The sequence below is a fragment of the Ostrinia nubilalis genome, chromosome Z (assembly GCF_963855985.1).
Source record: "Ostrinia nubilalis chromosome Z, ilOstNubi1.1, whole genome shotgun sequence".
NCBI lineage: Eukaryota > Metazoa > Arthropoda > Insecta > Lepidoptera > Crambidae > Ostrinia > Ostrinia nubilalis.
Genome location: NC_087119.1, coordinates 1,459,309 through 1,481,543, shown reverse-complemented (window position 1 = coordinate 1,481,543; position 22,235 = coordinate 1,459,309). Strand labels below are relative to the sequence as shown.

Genomic DNA, 22,235 nt, shown 5'->3' with positions numbered 1-22,235 from the left:
AGTGGAGTCACATACGCGAGCGCGTGGAAGTGCGCTCCATCGACGACACGTCCAACTTCGACGACTTCCCCGACGTCAAACTGGAGATCCGTGAGTTCTTATGTCTCTTGCAACTAGGTCCAGTTTCCCTCAGCAAGTGGAGTCACATACGCGAGCGCGTGGAAGTGCGCTCCATCGACGTCACGTCCAACTTGTACGACTTTCCCGACGTCAAGCTGGAGATCCGTGAGTGCTTATGTCTCTTGGAACTAGGTCCAGTTTCCCTCATCAAGTACTTGGTTTTGTTGGCGGTAGATCTAACTTCACAAGCCACTTCAAGCTGGAAATCCGTGAGTTCTTATGTTTAGGGGCTAGGTCCAGTTTCCCTCAACAACTTCAATGGCTCGGTTTCCCTGACGACGTCAAGCTGGAGATACGTGAGTGCTTATGTCTCTTGGGACTAGATCTAGTTTCCCTTAACAACTTCAATGGCTTGGTTCTATTGGCGAGACGTCGTCAAGCTGGAGATACGTGAATTCCTATGGCATTAGGGACTAGGTCCAGTTTCCCACAACAAGTTCAATAACTTGGTTTTATTGGCGGTAGATCTTACTTCCCTGACGACGTCAAACTGAAGATACATAAGTCAATTTGACTTCTTCATATATCTAAAAACGAGTGCCTATTTGTCGGCCGTTTGGTGTAGTGGTTCGAAACGGACTACTATTCCGGAGGTAGCGGGTTCGATTCCCACACAGAACAAACATTTGTGTGCATGAACATATTTGTTTATATTGGACTGGGTGTTTTCTATGTATACCTAATAAGTACGTATTTACAAAAAAAAAAGTATTTTTGTTTATATTCGTTGTCTAGTACCCATATGTACTACTGTATATGCTTTGCTTAGTTTGGGACTAGAAGCGCAGTGTAAAATGTCCAAGGGTATTTATTATTATTTATTTAGAAAATACAATTTTGTGAATTATCTCGGTCGTGCTTCACGCTGTCACAATTTTCAACTAATATTATTATGTGCTGTAATAATGATCATATTTTCTTTCAAATTCCAGCCGCTGCCCCAATAACGCAAGACGGCGAGGTGGCATACAAGGACTGGGTGTTCATAAACTACACGTTCAAACGGTTCGAGGGGCTCACGCAGCGTGGCACGCCCACCAAGAAGTGAACCCGCGGCCCGGCAGAGGTAACGCCCACGCACTGACGTCACACACAAAGTACGCGCCCGCTCTGCTGACGTCACGTATTACATGTTAGGGAATATGTAATACATCAGGCTACAATAAGCACTAGTTATAGATTTATGTATTCCGCTGCCTTGACACTCTAGTGGTTAATCTTGTAAGACAAATGTGGATTGCAATCACTCCATGTCCATATGTTTTCTCGTGGCGATCGTTTTTGCCTTTACAATTTATTGATGACTCCTTAGATGCTAATCAGTCAGTCCGCAAATAGACACTCGGCATTCGTAATGGTGCTCTGGGCAGCGAATTACTAAATGAAATACCATTTATTTATTCGCAATGCAAATATTGTCAATGCCTCTAGTTTTAAAACTTGTCCTATCGAATCACTCTGTGTTTAACCAATCCGTGTGGCATCCAAAGTAGCCAAAAAGTTGGCAAAACGTCTTTGTTACAATTGGAATAAGGTTGTGTTGTCAATTTTTTGGCCTATGGGTGTCGCGAACTATTTGACGCTGACTGTATACGACTCACCAAATCAAATCTTTTCATCAAATTCATTGTTTTGCGTAGATTTGGTATAAAATTATATCGAGCACTGATCTCGTCTCCATATTCTATACCAAAGTCATCTGGCTTCAATAATTTCAGAATCTAAGCTATATTATCAAAATATCGAAATAATATCATATCTGGCTGTCATTATTGTCTAATAGATAAGTCTATCAGTCCGTGTCATGTTCTAGAACGAGTTATGCCTTGTCATCAGAGATGAGCATTATCAATATCTGTTCAGTTTTATGACTAGAGGCAAATGTAATCTTTGTATTTACAATACATGATTAAATTATTTTATTTAAAGTCCGATATAACTAAAACGTAACATTATTTATGATATGTTTTAATTTAAATGCAAAAATGATTTAAAACAAAGTCCTTTAAAGATTATTATAGCATATTTGTGATTTTAAATCTTATTAAATATATTTTTGTGATTTTGGAAAGTAATTAATTATATGAAATAATAAGTCTTGGAAACAGTAGATACTATTTACATACTATAATATGATCTTTCATTTAATTGCAAAAGCTTAAGACACACAAATGTATCATTATGTTTGATATTGCGTTAGTTAGTTCTATTAAATAATTATTATTACGAGCATTAGCATTGATGATTTAAATTTTTGATTATATAATGAACTAATACATTAATTATTACACGTAGCGTAGATAATTGTTTTGAGTTATTATTTATTATTATGCTATTATTACAACGTCTACGTATATTTAAAATATAACGCGAATTATTTTCATAAATCCTTGCCAATTATATTGTAGAATTACACACATATTCTTCTAATAATGTACTTCTTACTGAGCAATTTTTAAAAGACATTTCGTATAGAAATATCTTTTGAATTGTCGTCTAAAATAACCTAGTTGTAGTAAATATTACCTCTGCTCGGTTTACCTAAGAACACGTTAGTACGCCGTAGGAGTGTCCTACAACACCTGACTTGCCTAAGGCACTCACTGACATAATATAGTTTTTCTATATATATTTTGTTACGCAGTCAAATGTGTATAGCTTTATAAAATTTGCGGTCGACAATACTTGATGAGTCGCACGCACGGGGCTTGTATTCGCTTTTTGGTAATATTTTTTGATGTATTGATTTGAACTGTATGTACTAAGCTTAACATGAGTTCACTTTAATACTTGTAAGTGAATATACGTCTTGAATTACTACAAAATTGTATAAACGAACTTGAAAAGTTAATACAAGACCCGTGCGGGAAACGGCTTAGACCAAGCTCATGTAATCTTTAGCGAGTGAGCAATAAGGTTGGCATTACAACATCCATAAAGTTAAGGCTAATGTCAAATGTGGTGGCGCGGGCGCACGTGGGAGGCGTCGCGACAAGATGGCGGATGTTGCTAACTGTCACTGATATTACTGCGTAAGAGAATTCTCGTCATAATCTGCATATCTCGGTTTACTTCAGTTTAGAATTAATTTTTAGCTGTAAAAATATTACCTACATGTCATAAGACAATTAGCCTTTGATAAGCAAGCTTTTCATTCTTTCTTCAAACGGTAGTGTGTTGTTCTCCTTTCACATATCACACAGTTCAGTGCAAGCTCATGCTCAGTGATGTTTTGGGTTACCTGTAATTCTTAACTGCCTTTCTCTTCACGGTAGGTTTTAATCTTTTTGTATAAAGTGATAAGAAGCCCATCTAACCAAAGGGTCAGTTCGAATCTATGGAAAGGACGATTCGTTGACTTAATAACCGTTAGAGGTTTGTTTGTAGATAAAGATCAAGTGATGGTATTTCTATATTTAAAGTAGAGGTGTAAACTGGAGTAGACTGACCGCAGAGGTTCGGGCGCGCCGCGTTTATGCGCGACATGTTTTAGAGTATTAGTGTTCGCATTTCACATTGATTTAGCAGTTTATGTTGTATGTATTATTGTTTTGCGTAGATCCCATTATGACAATCAAATTGTGCTTAAAGTTGGTATAAGGAGGATGCGAAGCAGACACGGGTTGATACCGTTTTTTTAGAGCGCTACGGCGCTGTTAGGCCCAGAACAGACGGTGAAACGCAACTGCAACGAAACTGCAACTTTCTGATGATTCTTATGAATGAAACTGACTCTGAAAGTTTCAAACTGGTCGCGTCATGTGTGGTCTCTCAACGGACGCTATAGCAGAAACTTAGATGCAACTCAAAAGTAACTAGCAGTTGCAGTTTCGTTTCACCGTCTGTTCTGGGCCTTACACGATTGATTGCTCGGCGGCACATGCCGGCGATATGAGGATAATTATGTCCGTACTGTCTTATTCGCTAAACGGCTTCAGCAAGGTGACAGGCGACCTGTCGGTGCTGTCTCTGACTCGACTGAACCGACCTTTAATTTCTTCAAATGGCGTACAGTTTACAAAAGTTTATGAGGACGACTGGCAAATATGGCAATACAAATCTAGGATACACTGAGGGAGCTTCACGTCTCTAATTTCTAGTCTGTGACGGTATATCGGTTGTTTGACAAATAACAGATGAGTATTGTCTCGAGAGGCAATACATTTTACGGAACTGTATCGAAGATTATTAAGAGTGTACATCAAATATTGATTTGTTAACCGATATATCGTTTCCGACGAACGTCTCATTACTTTGAAAATAAAACACCACTATGATTAATTATTTTTATGTTAGTTAATTGAAGCAATATTATTGAAATCAACATAATCAAAATCTTATTTAGAGCTTTTGCTATTATTGATTGCCAGAGTTATCGATTGAAACTTGACTAACGAATCGCTGTACAAGTCGTCAGGAATGCTTGCACCGCGGGACTTATCTACGTGAAGTATATTATATTATTTTACCTCTATATTATACATAATGATATAGTTATTATAAAATGAAAATATATAAAACAGTAGTAAACTATCAATTCTAACGCAATAGCAATCCGTCCAAAATTAATTTAACTATCATACGGAAAATTAATTTTAAATAATATTTACCTTTAATATATCTCTTCGAGTTGTATATTAATATAATTTATAAAAGAAACTTTAGTATTATATTTTAATGTGAAATGTAACGGACAAAAGTCATTCTTATGATGATAAATAAAGGAAAAAAAGAAATTGGCTGCATACACGCGAGCAAGCATTTCTGACGACAAATTAATTTGTATACACAAATATTAAGTCGTGCCAAAAATCAAGTTAGACTCGGTTCAAAATGTAGTCGTATCATTTGCTTGTCAACACATTCGTGCTAAAATATGATTAATTACTTTACTAATTTGCTGCGAACGTGATTTGACTATAGGTACGACTTCACTAGCTAAATAGTTGCTTCCTGTCACCCTTTCATGTATATATTTAATGCTAATGTTAACATACATATCCGCTATTGGTATTGCCATAAGACGAGGTGAGGATATTTGGAAATACGCTTAGAGTTGCCGGTGTTGACTTGCATTTGAATATTCTCTATTCCTATGGTAATACGGTTGTCAAATCTCGTCGCGTACGGACCCCTCAGCGGTGTTTCTTGCCGGTAGCGTAAGTACAAAGTTCCGTAGTGAGTAGGGAGGGGGGTGTAGTTGCGGAGTCCTTTGCTAAAGCCCGGTCTCTGAGCACGTAGAATTTTGTCCAATGACCCCAAGCTACCCATCCTTATCGCTCGCGCGTAATTATGTTGCTGTTGCGCTCGCACACTCACTGCGGGCGCCCGTCGCACAGTCGCGACAGCAATATAATTACGCGCGAGCGATAAGGATGGGTAGCTTGGGATCATTGGACAAAATTCTACGTGCTCGGCGACCAGACTATATACGTAAACACGCTGGGGCCTGGCAGAGGAGGGTTTGTTTGTGGAAACGTCAGACTAGGCAACCGTGAAATAGACGTCCTTAACAATTCAGTTCTTTATGATTATTATTTAATAAATATTTTACATTTATAATAATCTTAAACCACATACAAAGCCTACATTGTTAAACCCTAGTCCGGTTCGGCCATACAACGTCGGGCTCGCGTGGGCGTACGATGTATCTTTACGGTGACTTTATTAGTAAGAATACTGAACTAAACTCTACGTAGGTAACATTTACAATGGTTCTTCGTTTGTGATGGATTCTCTAGAATCATTTGTGCTGATTTGTAAGTTTACATTTTTACATCTGACGCAACGCTGCGATGCGATGCGGCCCGGCGTCCGCAAGCCCACAGCCCACACACTAACATGGTCCTGGTTTTATTGCACTACTATAAGATACATTAATAATTCTCATTACGTAATATCAACTTGTACAAACTTATAATTCTCTTGATTTTTTTTTGTTAGTTAATACCAGTACAGTTTTAGTTGTACTCTTGTGCTTAGTGAACTAATAAAGAATTTGGTGTTGTATAATTTTAATTATTCGATTATAGTGTCTAAATTCATGTTTAATTTAAGTAAATTATTATGGTCAATGTTTTGTAAAATTTCCTCTTTGGGTGATGACGACAGAGAGCTCCGGACACCGATCCTCATTAAAAATTCAATAATACAGACTGAGTCATCTCTTATCTTGTTTTTAGTTATAAAAAACATGTAAATGGCTGTATGTGTCAACTTGTAGTCCTCTCCTAAAATATAACATTTACTGTGACCTCTTAAATGTAAACGTTTCTATTCAGAGTCGATCTCTAGCTTCGATTGTTAGCGTGAACAAAGAGCCATTGAATTGAACTAAGCAGACCCTTAATTAGAGGAAGCGCTCGCTAGGGAATGACCAAAGTCCGGCGTTTATCTGTCGTCAGCGCCACTCGTGTTGAATGCGCGCGCGGCGGCCGCCATCTTGTGGTTGTCTTGTGTACAAACGGCAGCGCATCAAGCTTAACACCATGGCGTCTTACGTAGTTGTAAGGGCTTGTTCCCGTTTTTGCAGGATCCCGTTTAGTAGTATACATACATGTTTTATTAACACTAAAGTTCACACGAACATCCCGTTTGTAGTGTCCCGCAAAAAACGGAATTTTTTGAATTTGTAATTCGAATTTCAAATTCACACATGACAGTCCAGTTTTGCAGGATGCTGCTTTACTGAATCCCGCAAAACTGGATTGTCATGAGAACGAGCCCTTACGTACTTGTAACAGATACCATTCTGCAACTAAATGTATTCCGATGTACTGTCGACTGTAAGTACCTATTATTTCGTATTTCTTTGAAATACCAAATTTAATTTGTTATATTGAATGATTTATGTACAAATTGTTTAGTTTATAAGTTTTTGACATCACATTTCGATTTAAAATATTAATAAGTAACGAAATCAATGTGAATTAATTGTTTCGTGTTACAACAGATACATAAAACTATTGGAATTATATGGATTCATCCCTTCTTATCGAGTCACGTACAGTACCTTTGCTAGAAACTTTTTTAAATCAAAAAGTGTGTTTTAATGTGTGCCGTTACAGTACACCCGTAATTAATTTCTGTAATATTCTGTTAATTTGTCTGTTGGTTATTTAAACCACAGACAGTTAAAAATGAATTATTTCTGCTGATATGTTGGTAACGAATTATAATTCATTTATCAATTATACACTTTATATTTTACTCTATTGACATTTTCCACTGTGTTATGATCTTGAATATTTGTTAATGATTTCGTATAGGCTGCGTTGGCCGTACTATAAGACATGAGCTAAGTCGTCGCGGCGCAAGTAACACGAACCTAAGTGAATACGTTATACTCTTACTGTATTTAGCACATTACAGACCAACAAAGTTATGTTCTATATTGTTTCTGTAAGTACATAGATACGGGGGCATGTAAAGCCTTGACAAATAGCATCGAGTTGTAAATTAAAAGTATCGTTTTGGAGGCTCCAGCTTTGTTTGCGCTACGAACAGAATAATTGATTACGAGCTTAGTTCGCGAACGCATAGTGTTGTCCCTTCGTTGGTCCGACATGCCCTGTACATGTACCTGTACCGTGAACATAGCACCTTATTTATTAGTGTTGTTAATTCAATTTTATTGACGTGCGAAGGCATTGTAGAGCACGCGACCTCTCACATGATTGAAATTAGCTATTTGCTTTGTTATTGTTATCAAAGATAAAAAATATGAATTATTTAATTTCGTAAATTGTAAGTTTTTGAAGTATTTTGTTTAATACTTATTGTTTCTTCCATGTGATTAAGAAAGTGGCAATACAAATAAGCATTATTACCGTATTTTATTTTTCCTACGTCCTACTTGTTAATCAACCGATATTTACTATTTCGGTTTCCAGTAGCGTCACTTAGTCTCACGTAAAAATGTTTCAAGCGGATACACAGACATCTGTCACAGAGTATCTGTCGCCCCCTAAGACAACCCCCTACAACATCACAAACTTTATCTCTTGATATGAGTAAACGTCAAATGACAAATCGCTGAGTTGCGATTCTATCGACTAATCGTTCTATCGAAATGACATGTGAATACGAATTTCTGATGAACTACACTAAGGGCTGAGTGTGAGTTTACATCAAACGCGCTCAGCTTAAAAAAACATTTTAGTTCTTGAACGTTTCCGCTAGGGGCGCTGTACAATCCGTCATACATTTAATGTCATTTTTTGGTGAGCGCGTTTGATAAAAACACACAGCCCTCAGAACACTAAACCGTCCCACCAAACTCATTGACAGGAGGTCGCCACCATCGTTCAACTATAAATTTATAGCCTGACCAGGAACATAAAAACCCTGGCATAGAGGCGCGTCAATTGCATTTGATAGTGCAACACTGAGTACAGTCGTACCTGTGTTAAATTAATAGGCTAACTTTATGTATCAGGATTACGGGCTAATTTGATATTTTCATAAATTAACGAAAAAATATTATTATAGGTAACCTGGTTTAAATAAATTAAATGAAACCATCAATCGAGCTAGTAGGATTTATTTTATTATTCATCAATAATCAAATTCAGAACTTGAATATTCAACTGCAATGTTTGCTCATGAACGCTTCAAACTCGGTACTTCTTTCCCAATTCCATAAAATTCAACAATTAGAAAGTGTAAAAAATTTTTAAAATAGGTATTTGAAACAAACCACAGCTAATTTTCATAGTGGACTGTACTATGCGATAAACATGTCAGTCAATTTGACAACCTTTGTCGGAAACATTATTCAATGAAAATATTGTCCGAACCCTTGGTATTTCTCTTCGACAAATACTTTAACGCATTGTGAACCACTTTTCTTTCACGACTATAAAAAGATTTTAGCAATTTAATTCACAAAATCAATTGCGCACATTTAAAATAAAGTTTGTTTACACTTTGACAGCAATAGACTGACATGCAAGGTGACATGTCAATGAAGTTTTCAGTTACTGTTGCCATTAAAAGAAATTAGTACCATTAGTTTTCCGCAACATGGCGAGGGTTTTTATGTTCCTGGTCGGGCTATACGAGAGAAAAATCGGTACGGAAATCAGCGCCCCCTGTCAAAGTCACGGGTAGGACGGTTCGTTTTATTTCTCAGACCAAGTTTTATTTCGACAATAGTTACTCGCGTGGTACTGGTGGCGCCAACTAGTGAGCGTTAGTACGGTAGGTAGTTGTAATTGCATGTGCCTACGCAATGAACGGAAGTGTTTATAGTTCTGTGAATACTCGAATGTCCTCGTGTAAAATGTACTTGAAAAAAAAAGCGTCTTAATCTCAATTAACTCTGTAAAATCTTAATTATTTCTAGATTACTGTCTAATAAATAAAATTATTTATTTATCTAGGCGATTAATGTTCGGCCACTTGCTAGTGGCGCCAACTAGAGCAAATACTTTACAAAAGTGTACATAATTCAAATTACTTGTAAGTGTACTTTTTATAGGATTATTACTTTACATTAGCTGTATAGGGCTACCACTTTTCCACATTTTGCTAATGCACGTTTTTGAAATGAAACACTAGTTTTTGTTGCAGTTTATTTTCCATATAATACCTAAAGTTTACATTATGACTATAATATCTAAACACACCGTCGCCCGTTGCAAGTGAATTGGTTTTATATGAAAATCTTACGACTGCTACAATATGACCACGCTAAAAAGCAAATAAAGTAGGTATACGCTAAACCAATTTACTTGCAAACTATAAAATCACGGGCTTATTATGAACTAAATCATAATGTTAATTTATTCTAATAAAATTTTCATTTCATAAACTATAACTTATATAAAGCAAAAAAAGACAAAAATTTATATAATACTATCACACCCGAGCATGCTACTTACTGCGATTAGAATAAATGCAAAAAAGTAATTTTCTAAAATTCGGATCGAGGTGAGGGTGAGGAAGGAACTAAGAAAACGCCACCAAAAATTGAGCAAAATGAATGTAAACCTTAATACTATTAATAGTGTGAGTCAAGTTGCTGTAAATCATAACCTAGCTACATGAATCTGTGTGATAAGTCGCGTGTGTGCAGTCCCGCGTATTCATTAAACAATAAAACTAAATCTAAGTCCAGTAAAATCGCCGCGGGGATGCTCTGCTCCTCGAGGACATCGCCGGGGAGGTTTCCTAGAATTAAAACTTAAAGAACAAGAAACATAAATTTAAACACAGCCAGTTATATTATATGCCCTTAAATAAAATTCACTGTTTCCGTTTTCTATTTTGATTTTATAGAGAGCAAGAGCAGAAAACTTAAAACTACGAAAAATTGCGACCTATTCACTAACTTGTATCAATCAGTGACAATGGGCACTACACTATTTCATAAAATTAAACTTAAATTCACTCCAATGTAAATGCATTTGGCAAATTGCGGACCTACTGTTCCTACCGTACCTACTATGTTGCAGCTAAGCTAATGGAGCAATCCCAATTATAGGTGAACACCGAGCCAAGATACGAATAAATGCATTTTAAAAACTAGGCGATAGATTAACACCAAACATACCTGCCAGGTGTGTGGAGCCACTGTCTAAACCTAAAGGGACGTCGTGGAACATGTCAGTGAGCAATGACGCTACCCTTCTCTTAATCCCCATGTACATAACTTCCTGCAGTCGCGGATCTCGCATTTCTTCCCTTATTGTATATATTAAAATAAACTAACAAACTAATCTATTAAAAGATACAGATTCCATCGAGTACATAATCTCCGTTTACTTGGCTTCTACTGTGCGATGATAGCATTTGTGCATTTGTTGACTTCAAAATGCTAAAATACTCTACTCTGATATGGTCTAATCTTTGAGGTTTGTGAACTGCTGGTGTGTATCGATATGACAGAGCGGAGAGGGACACTTGAGATTATTATCCTTACTAAACAGTAAACACTGAAAAGGAATATTATTACTCTACTATTACTAACGCGGTAGCCTCTATGTTAGGCTCCATCTTTAATAATAAATCTACAAAGAAGAAACAATCCCACCACCTGATTATTTTTAGGTACTAATCTGAGATGCTTAGGCACCACAGCAAAATTATCTAAACTAATAAAATCTTATATTTAAAATACACTTTCGAGCTGTTGACAAAAACCCTCAAAACGTTCAGATTTTGCTTCATAGAAACGTATTGCAGAGTAGACCGGCAGTCAACTAAATTCTCCTGGGTGCTTACAGTTACAATATACTTTAATTTTAACCTAGTGACAAATACGAGTAACACTTGGATGATAGTGATAAGCCCGCAAGTAATTAGCATCTATATGAAAGGTAGCTATTATATCGTATTATCATACATTAGTAACTAGGCCTACGCCTAAACGCATTACACGCGCCCATTAACCCGGTGCCCATTACACGCGCGCGACGGTCGCCTGCCTACGCCATGTTGGCGATCCAACAGGGTTGCGCAGGAGTGCACTTTAAAAATAAAGTATATTATTGGCAAGGACCAAGGTGAATTAACTCGTTAAAATAAAATTGAATATGTAAAAAATTGGGTCCACCACATGAGAAATAAACTATTATAAAAACATAAACAAAGAAAAAAGGGCATCAGATAGCTAGCTTTAATTATGAATCACGATCTATCACTAGTAGTTTAATTTAGCTGTATAATTATATTTTTTATTATTATTTTATGGATAAAATGTGTTGTACATCCTAACATAGAACATTACATAATTACATTGAACTATAATAATATTTTTCTAACATTTATTAAGCGCAATTTTAAATGCGAGTTAATTTCAATACATATTATGAATCGTGGCTAATTTAAACTAAACCTCAGCCAGATCACCGAATGGTTCGGAGAACCAGCAATTACTTTATTACTTTAAATCAAACTAGTGGGAATAGTCCGGAGCGCCCGGTTCATATGTAAAGCGACTACCTGAACACGCCTACCTAACAATTGCCAGCATTGATTAGTCTACAAAAAACGAAAAAAAAAGACCTAGTTTAGTTTAGGACGCTGCTTGCGGCGGAGGCGCGGGCGCCGTCGGCTGGGGGCTCCTCCTCGTGCTTGGGGATGTCGAACATCTCTGCGAAGAGCGCCGGCAGGACCAGGCGCGGCCAGTGCTGGCGGCACCACGAGAGCAGCTCGTGATGGTGCAGCCCCAGCGCGCGCACCTCGTTGGCGGCGCTGGCGAACGCCTCCCAGCGCCCGGACACCTCTCTGCCGCTGGCTTGTATCTGGAGACGAAGGATTACACGAGATGACGGATTACATTCAGCTAGAACTAGAGCAGGAAGGCGCTGGATGCAGGCCGCAACCAACCGGCGATTGGAAATCATTCATTGGGGGAGGCGTATGTTCATCAGTGGACCTGTACGGCTAGCACGAAAAAATTTCGACTTCGAATCGTTTGCGTATTCGAATCGCCATCAAAAGATTTAGCACGAAAACTACAACAGCGCCCTTGTGAACGTGTCCTAAAGTGAACTTAGTATGAGAAATGGTTGCACGAAACTTATTTTGAGAATCAAAATTGTCACGTTATCGTTTAATCGAAGGTCAAGTATCGAATTTTGTCGAAGACGAAAGTTGTTCATGCTAGTGGTACTGTGGCTGAAATGATGATGATGATGATTACTAGAAGCAGTGACATTTAACGCTCCAGGTCATTCGGCGAAGATACGGGACTATTCCCACCCCTCGTTCCCACACCGCTGCAACTTCTATGTAGCCAGGTTCTACAGCTTGATTACCAATAAACACCCAACCAGTGAAGGCCAAGATTGTCCCGGGGAAAATTAAACAGTCATTAGACCCGCTACGAAATTAATCAAAAGAAAATAGGATTTCGAACTTATGGTTCCACTTCCCTCCCTTAGAAAGCGGGTGACAGGTGGGTGACAAAACAAGAAATACTCACGGCCAGATGAAGTGCGTCTCCAAGAGCGCGGTTGAGTGTGTCTATTTTCTCGCTCTCCGCCAGACCAGCGCGGTAGGGGCACAGCAACAATGATCCAGTGTAGATCGCGATTTCGTCTTCAGTACTATCGATCTTGAGCATAGTACTGACATAGTTCAGCATTGCTCGAGTAAATGTAGGCTGGAATGAAAAGATAGTTTTAAGATGGGAAAACGTAAAATTCAATTTAATTCGCAAAAAGAGCGGAATTTGAAAACCTTGGATATACTTACGCTATAGATGATTTCCAATTGTTTGACGCTAAGCGTGGTTCCATCATCGAAGACGAGGCATTCGGAGCTGGACAGCCTGGTGACCCTGGTGATCCACACCTCGAAGAACCCTAGCTGCGGACAAAATAAAACTGGCAGGTTCCGTCGTAACTGGTCACATGCGCATCATTATAGGCATCTGCTCAATTCGCCATGGCATGCACATGGTGAGTCGCAATGGCAAAGATCTTTAACTAATTAATGTATAAAATCTTGAACATTAAAACAATCCAATGTTGCCATTTGGTTCTTTGAAAGCTGCTATTTAACCTTAAAAAAGCACGTCCAAAAGCATCTTACAGCACGGTACGGCTACAGTCAATCTGCAAAAGGCAACGTTGGATGAAGTCTCTGCATCAGCCTCACCTTGATCAGGATCAGCTGGTCATCTTGAGGAAGGGTGTTGAAGCCGGGCAGGCGCTTGGCGAACTCCACGACCTGCTGTACGGCCGGGGTCATTCGCAGAGCCACGTTGAACCACAGCGTGGAGCGCGCGTCGCTCACGCGGTCCGACGTGGACGAGGCCGCCGCCTCTTGCGTGCTGCTCGCTGCACAGACACCGCACACTTAGTGACGGTAGGGCAATATTCCATTCGCAAGCGAGGACCCCAAGGTAGAAACAAACTCGAATAATGATATTGCTGTGTCTGCGTGATGCTCTATACTCCCATAATAAGGAGAATTTCGAGTTTTTCTAATTATAATACTCGTATCTTATCGTAGCAAGGGTAATTTTTAAACTTGAAAGTTACGTAATTAACCCTTAAAATCATAATACCCAAAAACATAGTTATAACTTGTACCAGGAGAAGGTTAAGGTAGATATGAAATAAAATGAGACACAGCTGCACAGCCTAAAGGTACCTACTAAGTAATCCTAAAACGTATAAAGTTACACAATCGCAAATGCTTACATACACAAAAGGACAGAGGGAGAAGGTCAAAGTTCCAATCTTGCACATACACAGCCAGAAGCACAGGAATAGGGACATGCGCATGAGTTCTATCTTTATTGTATTTAACTTAGGATTAAGGTCAATTTTAAGCGTGTATAATTTTAATAGGAACATTTCTGAAGTAAGTAGGTAGTCTACGGAAGAAGCTTGAAATTGGCTAAAAAGAGAGCAGAAAGGACATTCATGAGCCTGAATGGTAACGGTAAATACTCACGTTCATTGTCCGAGTCTTCTTTCACGACCAGAGCGTGGCGCTTTATGGTGCGCCGCAGCTCGTCTGTGTACGTGTTATTGCACCGGTGAGCCGTGCCCACCAGCCTCATCAGCTCCTCGGCCACCCCTTGTCGCAAGGACTCGGGGTCCATGGCCTCCATTTCCGGTAGAGGAATCACGATGCCGGCTGCAGTTAGATTCCGGGCGATATCTGGTATGTTCTCCGCATTCACTACTTCACGAGAGCGCTTCGGGACGCGACCATATCGGACGGCTGTGGAGGAGAAGTGAGTTGATCAACACACGAGGCTAGGGCCCTGATGAATGAGCCGATGCATCGTTGTAATTAAAGTCAGTCGATAGAAACAAAGGTTAAAGGGTGGCCCTAAATTAAAATCCTATTAAATTTAAATAAGTAATGCAATAAAAAAATTGATTTTGAATTCAATTTGGATTGACCGTAAGCCTTCAGGTAGAAATGTAAAATCTAAGATCAGAAATCTTAACTATCAGAAATGTTCATAATAAACGACTTTTGTACAAAAAATTGTTGATGTAAATCAAAGGACTATAATAAACTATAAAAGTAGATAATATTGCTATATTTTTTTAAACGAAAGACCTGACAATGATGGATGAAAACAACTACTGTCTTATTGTAACTGGTTGTTAATTTCAAAGCCTTTATTCACAAATGGCCAACGGTGTGTCGTTGATAAATGGATTAACTCCAATGACGAATCAATCTGGCAGCCGACAAGCCGTGGCTGGATCTAGGCCAGTGCATCGGCTGCGTTTGTTGTCGAACTGGGTCGTGAGACCTGCAGCAGGGCCTCAATTGGAAAATAGGTTGCCGGTGCATCGGGCGTTGATCTAATAGGAGCGATGCACCTCATTATTATATCAGTCGCAGTGGGCCAAGGATCCTCACACCAGCTCACACAAGTACTCGTGTACCCCAGAGGAATAATAGGTTACGGTTCCTTTACTTCCTCTGGGAAGGGTATGGATTCCCAACAGCTAACATAGGTATATCATTTCGAGCCAATTGGGAAGATTAACTTTCTGCCAACATAATTTTAATGTAAGACTGCACAAGTAAAGTACTTAACATCCTGTCTATTTTAGCGAAAGCCGCAATAAATATGTTACTTTCTAGATTAGCTTATTTATAGAACATCAACTTACAATTTATTTCAAAAAAATATTGCTCAGGACAAAAAAATGCTTAAAACTTCACGTGGCTATGGGTAAACGAAGTAGCCATTTTCTGTTTTACTGTGCATTCATTTAAAAGGCGTAATAAATATTGAAATGCAAAAGCCAAAGCATATAACCTTAACCACCTATTGTAAATTACATATCAGTAATCCTAATATTACGTGCGCACGAGTCGTCTATTTCCCCTCGTATCTGATTACATGCGAATGTTAAATCATGGTTTTTTATTAGCACATGTATTTATCTAAATGAACAGTGCAAACACTATACTTGTAATTAATGGTAGGCAGTAATAGCATGCTATAAGAGCTGAAGGATCCAGGTCAGCAAGGTATATTTTAAGATTTCCTAAGGATTTACACGCAAGCCTTTTTATTCATTTAATTTAATTATAACCCAGGCAGCCATGTTTATTATGCATTGAAAAATTTGAAATTTAGGTGAGTGGTGTTCCAAGACTGTATTCTATGATTTGATAAGATAACATGCGACGCCCCGTAAAGGCGTTGCAGAATCCTATACATTTAACTATTTGTCCCCTTAATAATAAATTACAACGGCTCAGACTGAGAACCGAATCCGGGAACGTTTGTGCTCATGTGGAGGCAACTCCACAGTGCGTAAAATCCCCCAAACGATATGAGGTCAATCAAGTTTGCGTGGCTCGTCAATACTAAACTGGCCAATTTATTCCCAGGGGAAATTATAGGCTTCCTGTTTCAATGTAGTTACGAGAATATTGAAAAAAAAAAAATGTTCACACTGGACTTTGAGTGAAATAGGTGTAACTTAGATGAAACGCATAATACATGGACTACGGACTACTTATGACAATGGCCGCCGTTGAATCCAAGAACTTTTGGCACTTAAGATCCCTTTCGAAGGTTTAGTAGCTCTGGAGAGCTCTCATAAAAAAAAAGCTTCAGATAATCCAGACTGTTGCTTCTACCCTAGGTAGGTACATTTACGAGTATATCATTTATTATTTTAAAACCACGTAATTTTTAATATGAACTATTCACAAGTATTCACAGTAGATTAGATAAATAAGAGAGGATCAGGAACTTAGTTCTGCTTAACTTGAATAACTCTGGCTATTGGGTCTTCAAATTAAGGAATTCCGGCAGTTAGAGGTAAGAGCCAGTTCCTCCGTGGTTGAGGATTCCGGGTGAAGCTCACTTCCACCTTCGGCCTGATCATTACTTACCATCAGGTGAGATACAGGCCAAGAGCTTCCTCGTTGTGGATAAAAAAAATATCTAATGAAATATTAAAGTAATTAAAGAAATACTCACAGTCCCTGCTCATGCCAACCGAAAGGCACTTTTTGAAGCGGCAGAACTGGCAGCGGTTCCTGTTCAGCCGGATGACGAGACACTTGCCGTCCCGCAAGCAGCGGTACTCGATCTGCTTCTGGATGCTTCTGCGGAAGAAGCCCTGTGGACAACACCAGGAATTAGGCACAGAAAAGAAGGTCACCTCTCTTTCCCACCGCTGCAACTCCCGTGTAGCCAGGATCTACAGCTTGACCGCCAATAAAAACCCAACCAGTGAAGGTCAAGTTTGTACCGGTGGAAAGTTAACTGTCATTGGACCCGCAATGAAATTAATCAGAAGAACATAGGTAGGAGGAGTTCGAAGTTATGATGCGACTTCCCTCCGTTGCAAAGCGGATGACAGGTAACAAACAAAGGTTTAGTAACCTTTATGAAAAGGTATGCACCACGGACAATAAACATCAATTAAGGGGGCGTATCTTATGAGCTATTAGCTACCTGCTGCCAATGATATCTTTGAAAATAAGGTCAACCTAGACAGCATCTCGCTTATCATCAGGTGAGACTGCCGTCAATTACCCGAATTGTTCTGCATAAAAAAAACGGTCGTAACTTTGGCATTGTTGGATATCACGAGCGTACCGAGGGGCTTAGAGGAGGATCCTGCCGAAAAATTAAGATATACCCCTGGATCAGACTGCCTTTTCCCCTTCCGCCTAGAAGCAAGGTACGCCCATGTTAGACACCATATTTTAAAATTTCGGGTACGTTGACCATCGTTTTATAAAGTAAAATGGGAATTTATCGTTGAAATGTAAAAATACTACGAAGATATAATTAAAAATGCCTCTGATGACTATGCCAACATGGAACTATCGCATCTGGAATTTGAACACGTGGAAATGTTAAAAGCAATAAGAAATAATAATAATATCATTTTAAGGTTTTAAATTATATATAAATGGCAATATTAAGCAAAAAGTTGACAAATTACTTATTATACCAATCGACTGCTGGAATTAATTTCAAATAGGTACCCGCAGAAACTGTATCTGTGTAAAAAACCGTTACTTAAAAAATGGTACCTTCCTAGGTACTGAAAAGATGACTTTTCATGGGCTTTTTTTTTCTTTTGATGGTAGTCAAGACATTACGGGGATTCATCCTAGCAATTTAAATCTCACGGGCTATTATCCTGTCTTACTACCTTACCTCTTTTCTAGACAATCGGAAAAAATTTTCAGTGAACGATGCTGCTATTTCGGTAAACAACCAACTGAACTTTTGAATTGGAATTTAAATACATTTACCTTCAGCTGGATCCTCGTTCGTGGTTAAAATAATTTAAATTGCTAAGATCAAGTAATACGTATAATTAAGATTTACCTTATAATTTGTTTGTTGATTATTAAAATTTATTAAATTGATTATTATATGACTTATTGATGATTATAGCTCGGTCTAAGTTCGTTACGATTTAAAAATACGAATTGGCAAATTAATCACTAGCCAATCGTGTAAATTGAAACTAGCCACGTTGCGTTTACATATTACATTGATAATTATTAGGCACTCGTTTATTGTAAAGCATAGCATTTTTTAATTAAAAAAAACACTGAGTGTATAAAATAAAACACAAACTATTAAAAATTTTGGACAGAACGTGTTGTCCACGTGGCCGCAAATCACAACGCGATAGAACTGACTGTGCCATACAGTGTGAACCTCCTGGTATGCGACTCTCCCCCCACTTAGCCGCACCTCCCCGCGTTCACCCCGTCCGTACCAGAGACTAAAAATTCAACTACCCTCTTTTGACGAAAATTATTTTTTTACCAAAATTTCCAATCTCGTTATTTTTACCAAAATACCACAGTAATAAGTTTTCTTATAAAAGTGAACAATTTCGGGTTTGATACAGAAAAACACTTATCATTCGCCTCGTCCGTACCAGAACGCAAAAAAATTCAACTACCCTGTTTTGACGAAAAAAATTCTACATGTAAAAATCTCACTATTTCTACCATAATACCTCGGTAACACTAACCAGTTTTCTTATAAAAAGTGAACAATTTTGATACAGAAACACAAATATTTATAAGATTTTGTCAATGCAAGAAGACCCAAATATTAAAATATTCAAGATATTCAAAATACATACGTGCAGTGGCTCCGGCGCATAAACTTAGGACCTGGCTGCTTTCTGAGATTTTAAAAGTTGCGTTAAAAATTTAAAGTATTCACGTGGACTTCTGTCGTGTGGAGGCAGCCCGACGTCCGCCGCCGCCGAGCGCCTGAAGGCAAGTGGCAGGCCGCGGCCCGACCGCGTGCGTACCCGCGCGGGTAGCTATAGGTGTACCTATCCATAATATGCATAGGGCTGCCACGGCCTATGTTATAATTTTGCAGTAATGAATGCTAGGTTTAAAGGTTACTCCGCACTAATTTTGAATTCAATCTGTATAATATACTTTACCACCTTTGTAATTTTTTAACAATTATCATTTATGAAAGGAAAATTTACACTTTTCTTGACATCACGCAGTACAATAGCAGGCATGTCAATGTAAAGATAGTTATCAATTTGTGCTATTGTGTGCAACTTGGTAATAATACTCTATGTACTCGCAGATTGGATCTTTTAAAGATATCTAGCGAGCGACAATAACTAGGCCGCCATGAGAAGTCTTTGTAGTCGCAGTATTTACTATACAGGGTATCTGATGATATAAGTGCATCAATAAGAACTGTGATAGTTAAAATTAATTTATTCAAGACGCAACATATAACAATTGAGAATTAAGCCTTCGAGTTACCCTAACGTATATGCTCAGCACACTAATGTTTCATCCAAACCCATCCAGTTGTTTTGTGTGAAGGAGTAACAAACATCATTCCATCATCACTTAATTTCGAGTTTGAAATAATTAATATCTTGAAAAGTTTAAGGAACCTGAGGGAATCTGAACTCACTTAGATTTTCTGGTTTGTTTGAATATAAAAACTGAAAATATTATTAAACTTACCTACTGACCAATAGGCGCGTCTGGATTCAATTGGAGCAAAATGTTTTAAGGCACTTATGGATTATTAAGTAACTATCGACTGCATTGTACAAATCTGATTATGAACTGGCCTCTAATGATGCATTCTTACGCCGTTGATGCATATTTGCAATAACAAACACACACTCGCTTATTTAAGGTATTTAAAAACAATTTATTGTTAAGGAAAATGAACTGTTTTGATTGTTTGCAGTGACGTAACTTTTGATGGTAAACAAAGATCTATACTAATTTTAAATTATCCTTATTTAAATAATAAGACAGATTACGCATATTTTTAACCTAATTAGGCGTAAAATTGTCTTAATTTTCGAGAAACGTCTTTTTAATATTTTTTATTTTTGATTCAATCATCGTAGGACCATTGGTAGCGTAATTAAAAGAGAAAAAAACTCGGGACTTTCTATGAAAATATGAGTACAAAATGTAAAAAAAAATTACCTAAAAAAAAAGAAAAAAAAAAACAGAAATTAGGTGTAATTTGGTCAACAAGGTTTTAACAGGAATATCCCGAGAACATTTTGAAAATGACATTGCTGGATAGAACTGTTGGACAAACTGGATAGCCCTGTGCGTGCACATTTCCACGCGCTGTCAAAGGCGCCGCGTGCTTCCGATAGTCACGCGACAGCGGACGACCGATTTGCGCGCTATTCTCATAGAAATAAAGGCTAGTAAACTGAAAACTCTGTTGTACCGACTGTACCAGTAATTGTCGGTTTTAACTCCCGAGTTCCCGACAATTGACTCCTGCACGACACTCGAGCCTCCACCTACTGCGGCAATGCAAATCTTCCACTGCATGTACCAGTTGTTAGATAGGTACAGACTACCGATTTTTATTGCAATTTCGCTCGTATTACAACTGCATAAGATCGCACAGTGTTTACTTAGAGGTGCACTAGCCTGTATTACAACCAGATAAGAGCCCACTGTGTTCTGCATGATGTGCTGTCGTCCGTAATACTCGTACATACAATGATTCTCTATAATGAAATGTAATCAAAAACTAATCTATTGCTATTTGAAACTGACTCCAAAAAAGTGCACTAAAAAGTAAAACAGCGTAATTTATTATTTAATTACTTTTACTAAACTTATTTACTACAATTTGATATTATCTCAGTGTCGGTCCCAGTTAAAAAATATTTAAAAAAGTAGAGTACTTTAGTTATTATTTAAAAAAAAATTAAACGCTCCATTTTTCGTTTCAAAATTAGAGATTCCATTGCTACAATCAAGCTTTGGTATCACTCTACAAAATTTAACTTTTCTTGTTTTGTTACAACCCTATACAATTAAAGTTAACGTTCTAGAATTTTCCTACTCCTACTACTTATTGAGTAAAAATTTGCAAACTACCCCCATTTTAGCTTTCTAATGATTTATTAAATACATGTTATTTACGAATGGCTTGGTATATATGTTACGGTTAATGTGATAAATTGAAAATTTAATTATAATAACCGGTTATTATGAATAATTACCGACAGTCGCGGTAAAAGTGATAAATTAATCACATTTATCAGTGATTATTTAATAATTCAACCTTAGTACTAACAAATTTCTTAAAAGAGAACAACATCTTGTGTACGTGCTCGTGTACAGCCAAACTTTTGAACGTTTTGATATCATCTATATTAATATAATTTGGCATAATGAGTTTGGAATGTTTCTTGCATAATATTACTTTTCCATGATGCCTATAACATAATGTTTTGATTTAAAGTGAAAAATAGGTTAAGGTGCGGCGGGGGTGGCCCTTGGGCCACCCCTAAGCCGCCTATTTAGTTTTATACACACATAAATGACCTCATATTAATCACATTAACCAAATCATGCGGTAATTATTCATAATAACCGGCGATTATTCATAATTTTCACATTTATCACTTTGACCGTAACATATATATAAATAAGAATAATAGTACCTATTCTTAATTCTTGTTATGATGTTGTTTTAACTTACTAAGTAAACATCTAAGCAAGGATTCGACAAAACAAGAGTAAATATTAATCTCAGAATAAATCGTCAGTTATGATATAATTTCCCATACTTACTGAAACTGTCAATGTGCCAGTTGGTCGAATCAGGCCTAAGTCATATAAATATTCTTCGAGGAAATACAATTAGGAATGAA

At 37.7% G+C, this 22,235-nt stretch overlaps 2 protein-coding genes across 2 annotated transcripts in view; one reads left to right on the top strand and one right to left on the bottom strand.

The window, feature by feature from the left end:
• The window catches only part of LOC135086831 (serine/threonine-protein kinase tricornered), a 101,127-nt gene extending 93,182 nt beyond the window's left edge, over nt 1–7,945 (top strand). Inside the window, exon 11 of the mRNA XM_063981640.1 lies at nt 1,053–7,945. Coding sequence (XP_063837710.1) covers nt 1,053–1,168 — 116 coding nt within the window. The 3' untranslated portion in view covers nt 1,169–7,945. The remainder of the gene's footprint in view (nt 1–1,052) is intronic.
• A 1,736-nt stretch (nt 7,946–9,681) lies between these two features.
• LOC135086825 (ecdysone-induced protein 78C) overlaps nt 9,682–22,235 on the bottom strand; it is a 72,609-nt gene continuing 60,055 nt past the window's right edge. Inside the window, exons 3-8 of the mRNA XM_063981628.1 lie at nt 17,048–17,189; nt 14,533–14,805; nt 13,729–13,910; nt 13,324–13,437; nt 13,052–13,231; nt 9,682–12,368 (exon numbers count right to left, since the gene is read on the bottom strand). Of these exons, the coding sequence (XP_063837698.1) occupies nt 12,135–12,368; nt 13,052–13,231; nt 13,324–13,437; nt 13,729–13,910; nt 14,533–14,805; nt 17,048–17,189 (1,125 nt within the window). The 3' untranslated portion in view covers nt 9,682–12,134. The remainder of the gene's footprint in view (nt 12,369–13,051; nt 13,232–13,323; nt 13,438–13,728; nt 13,911–14,532; nt 14,806–17,047; nt 17,190–22,235) is intronic.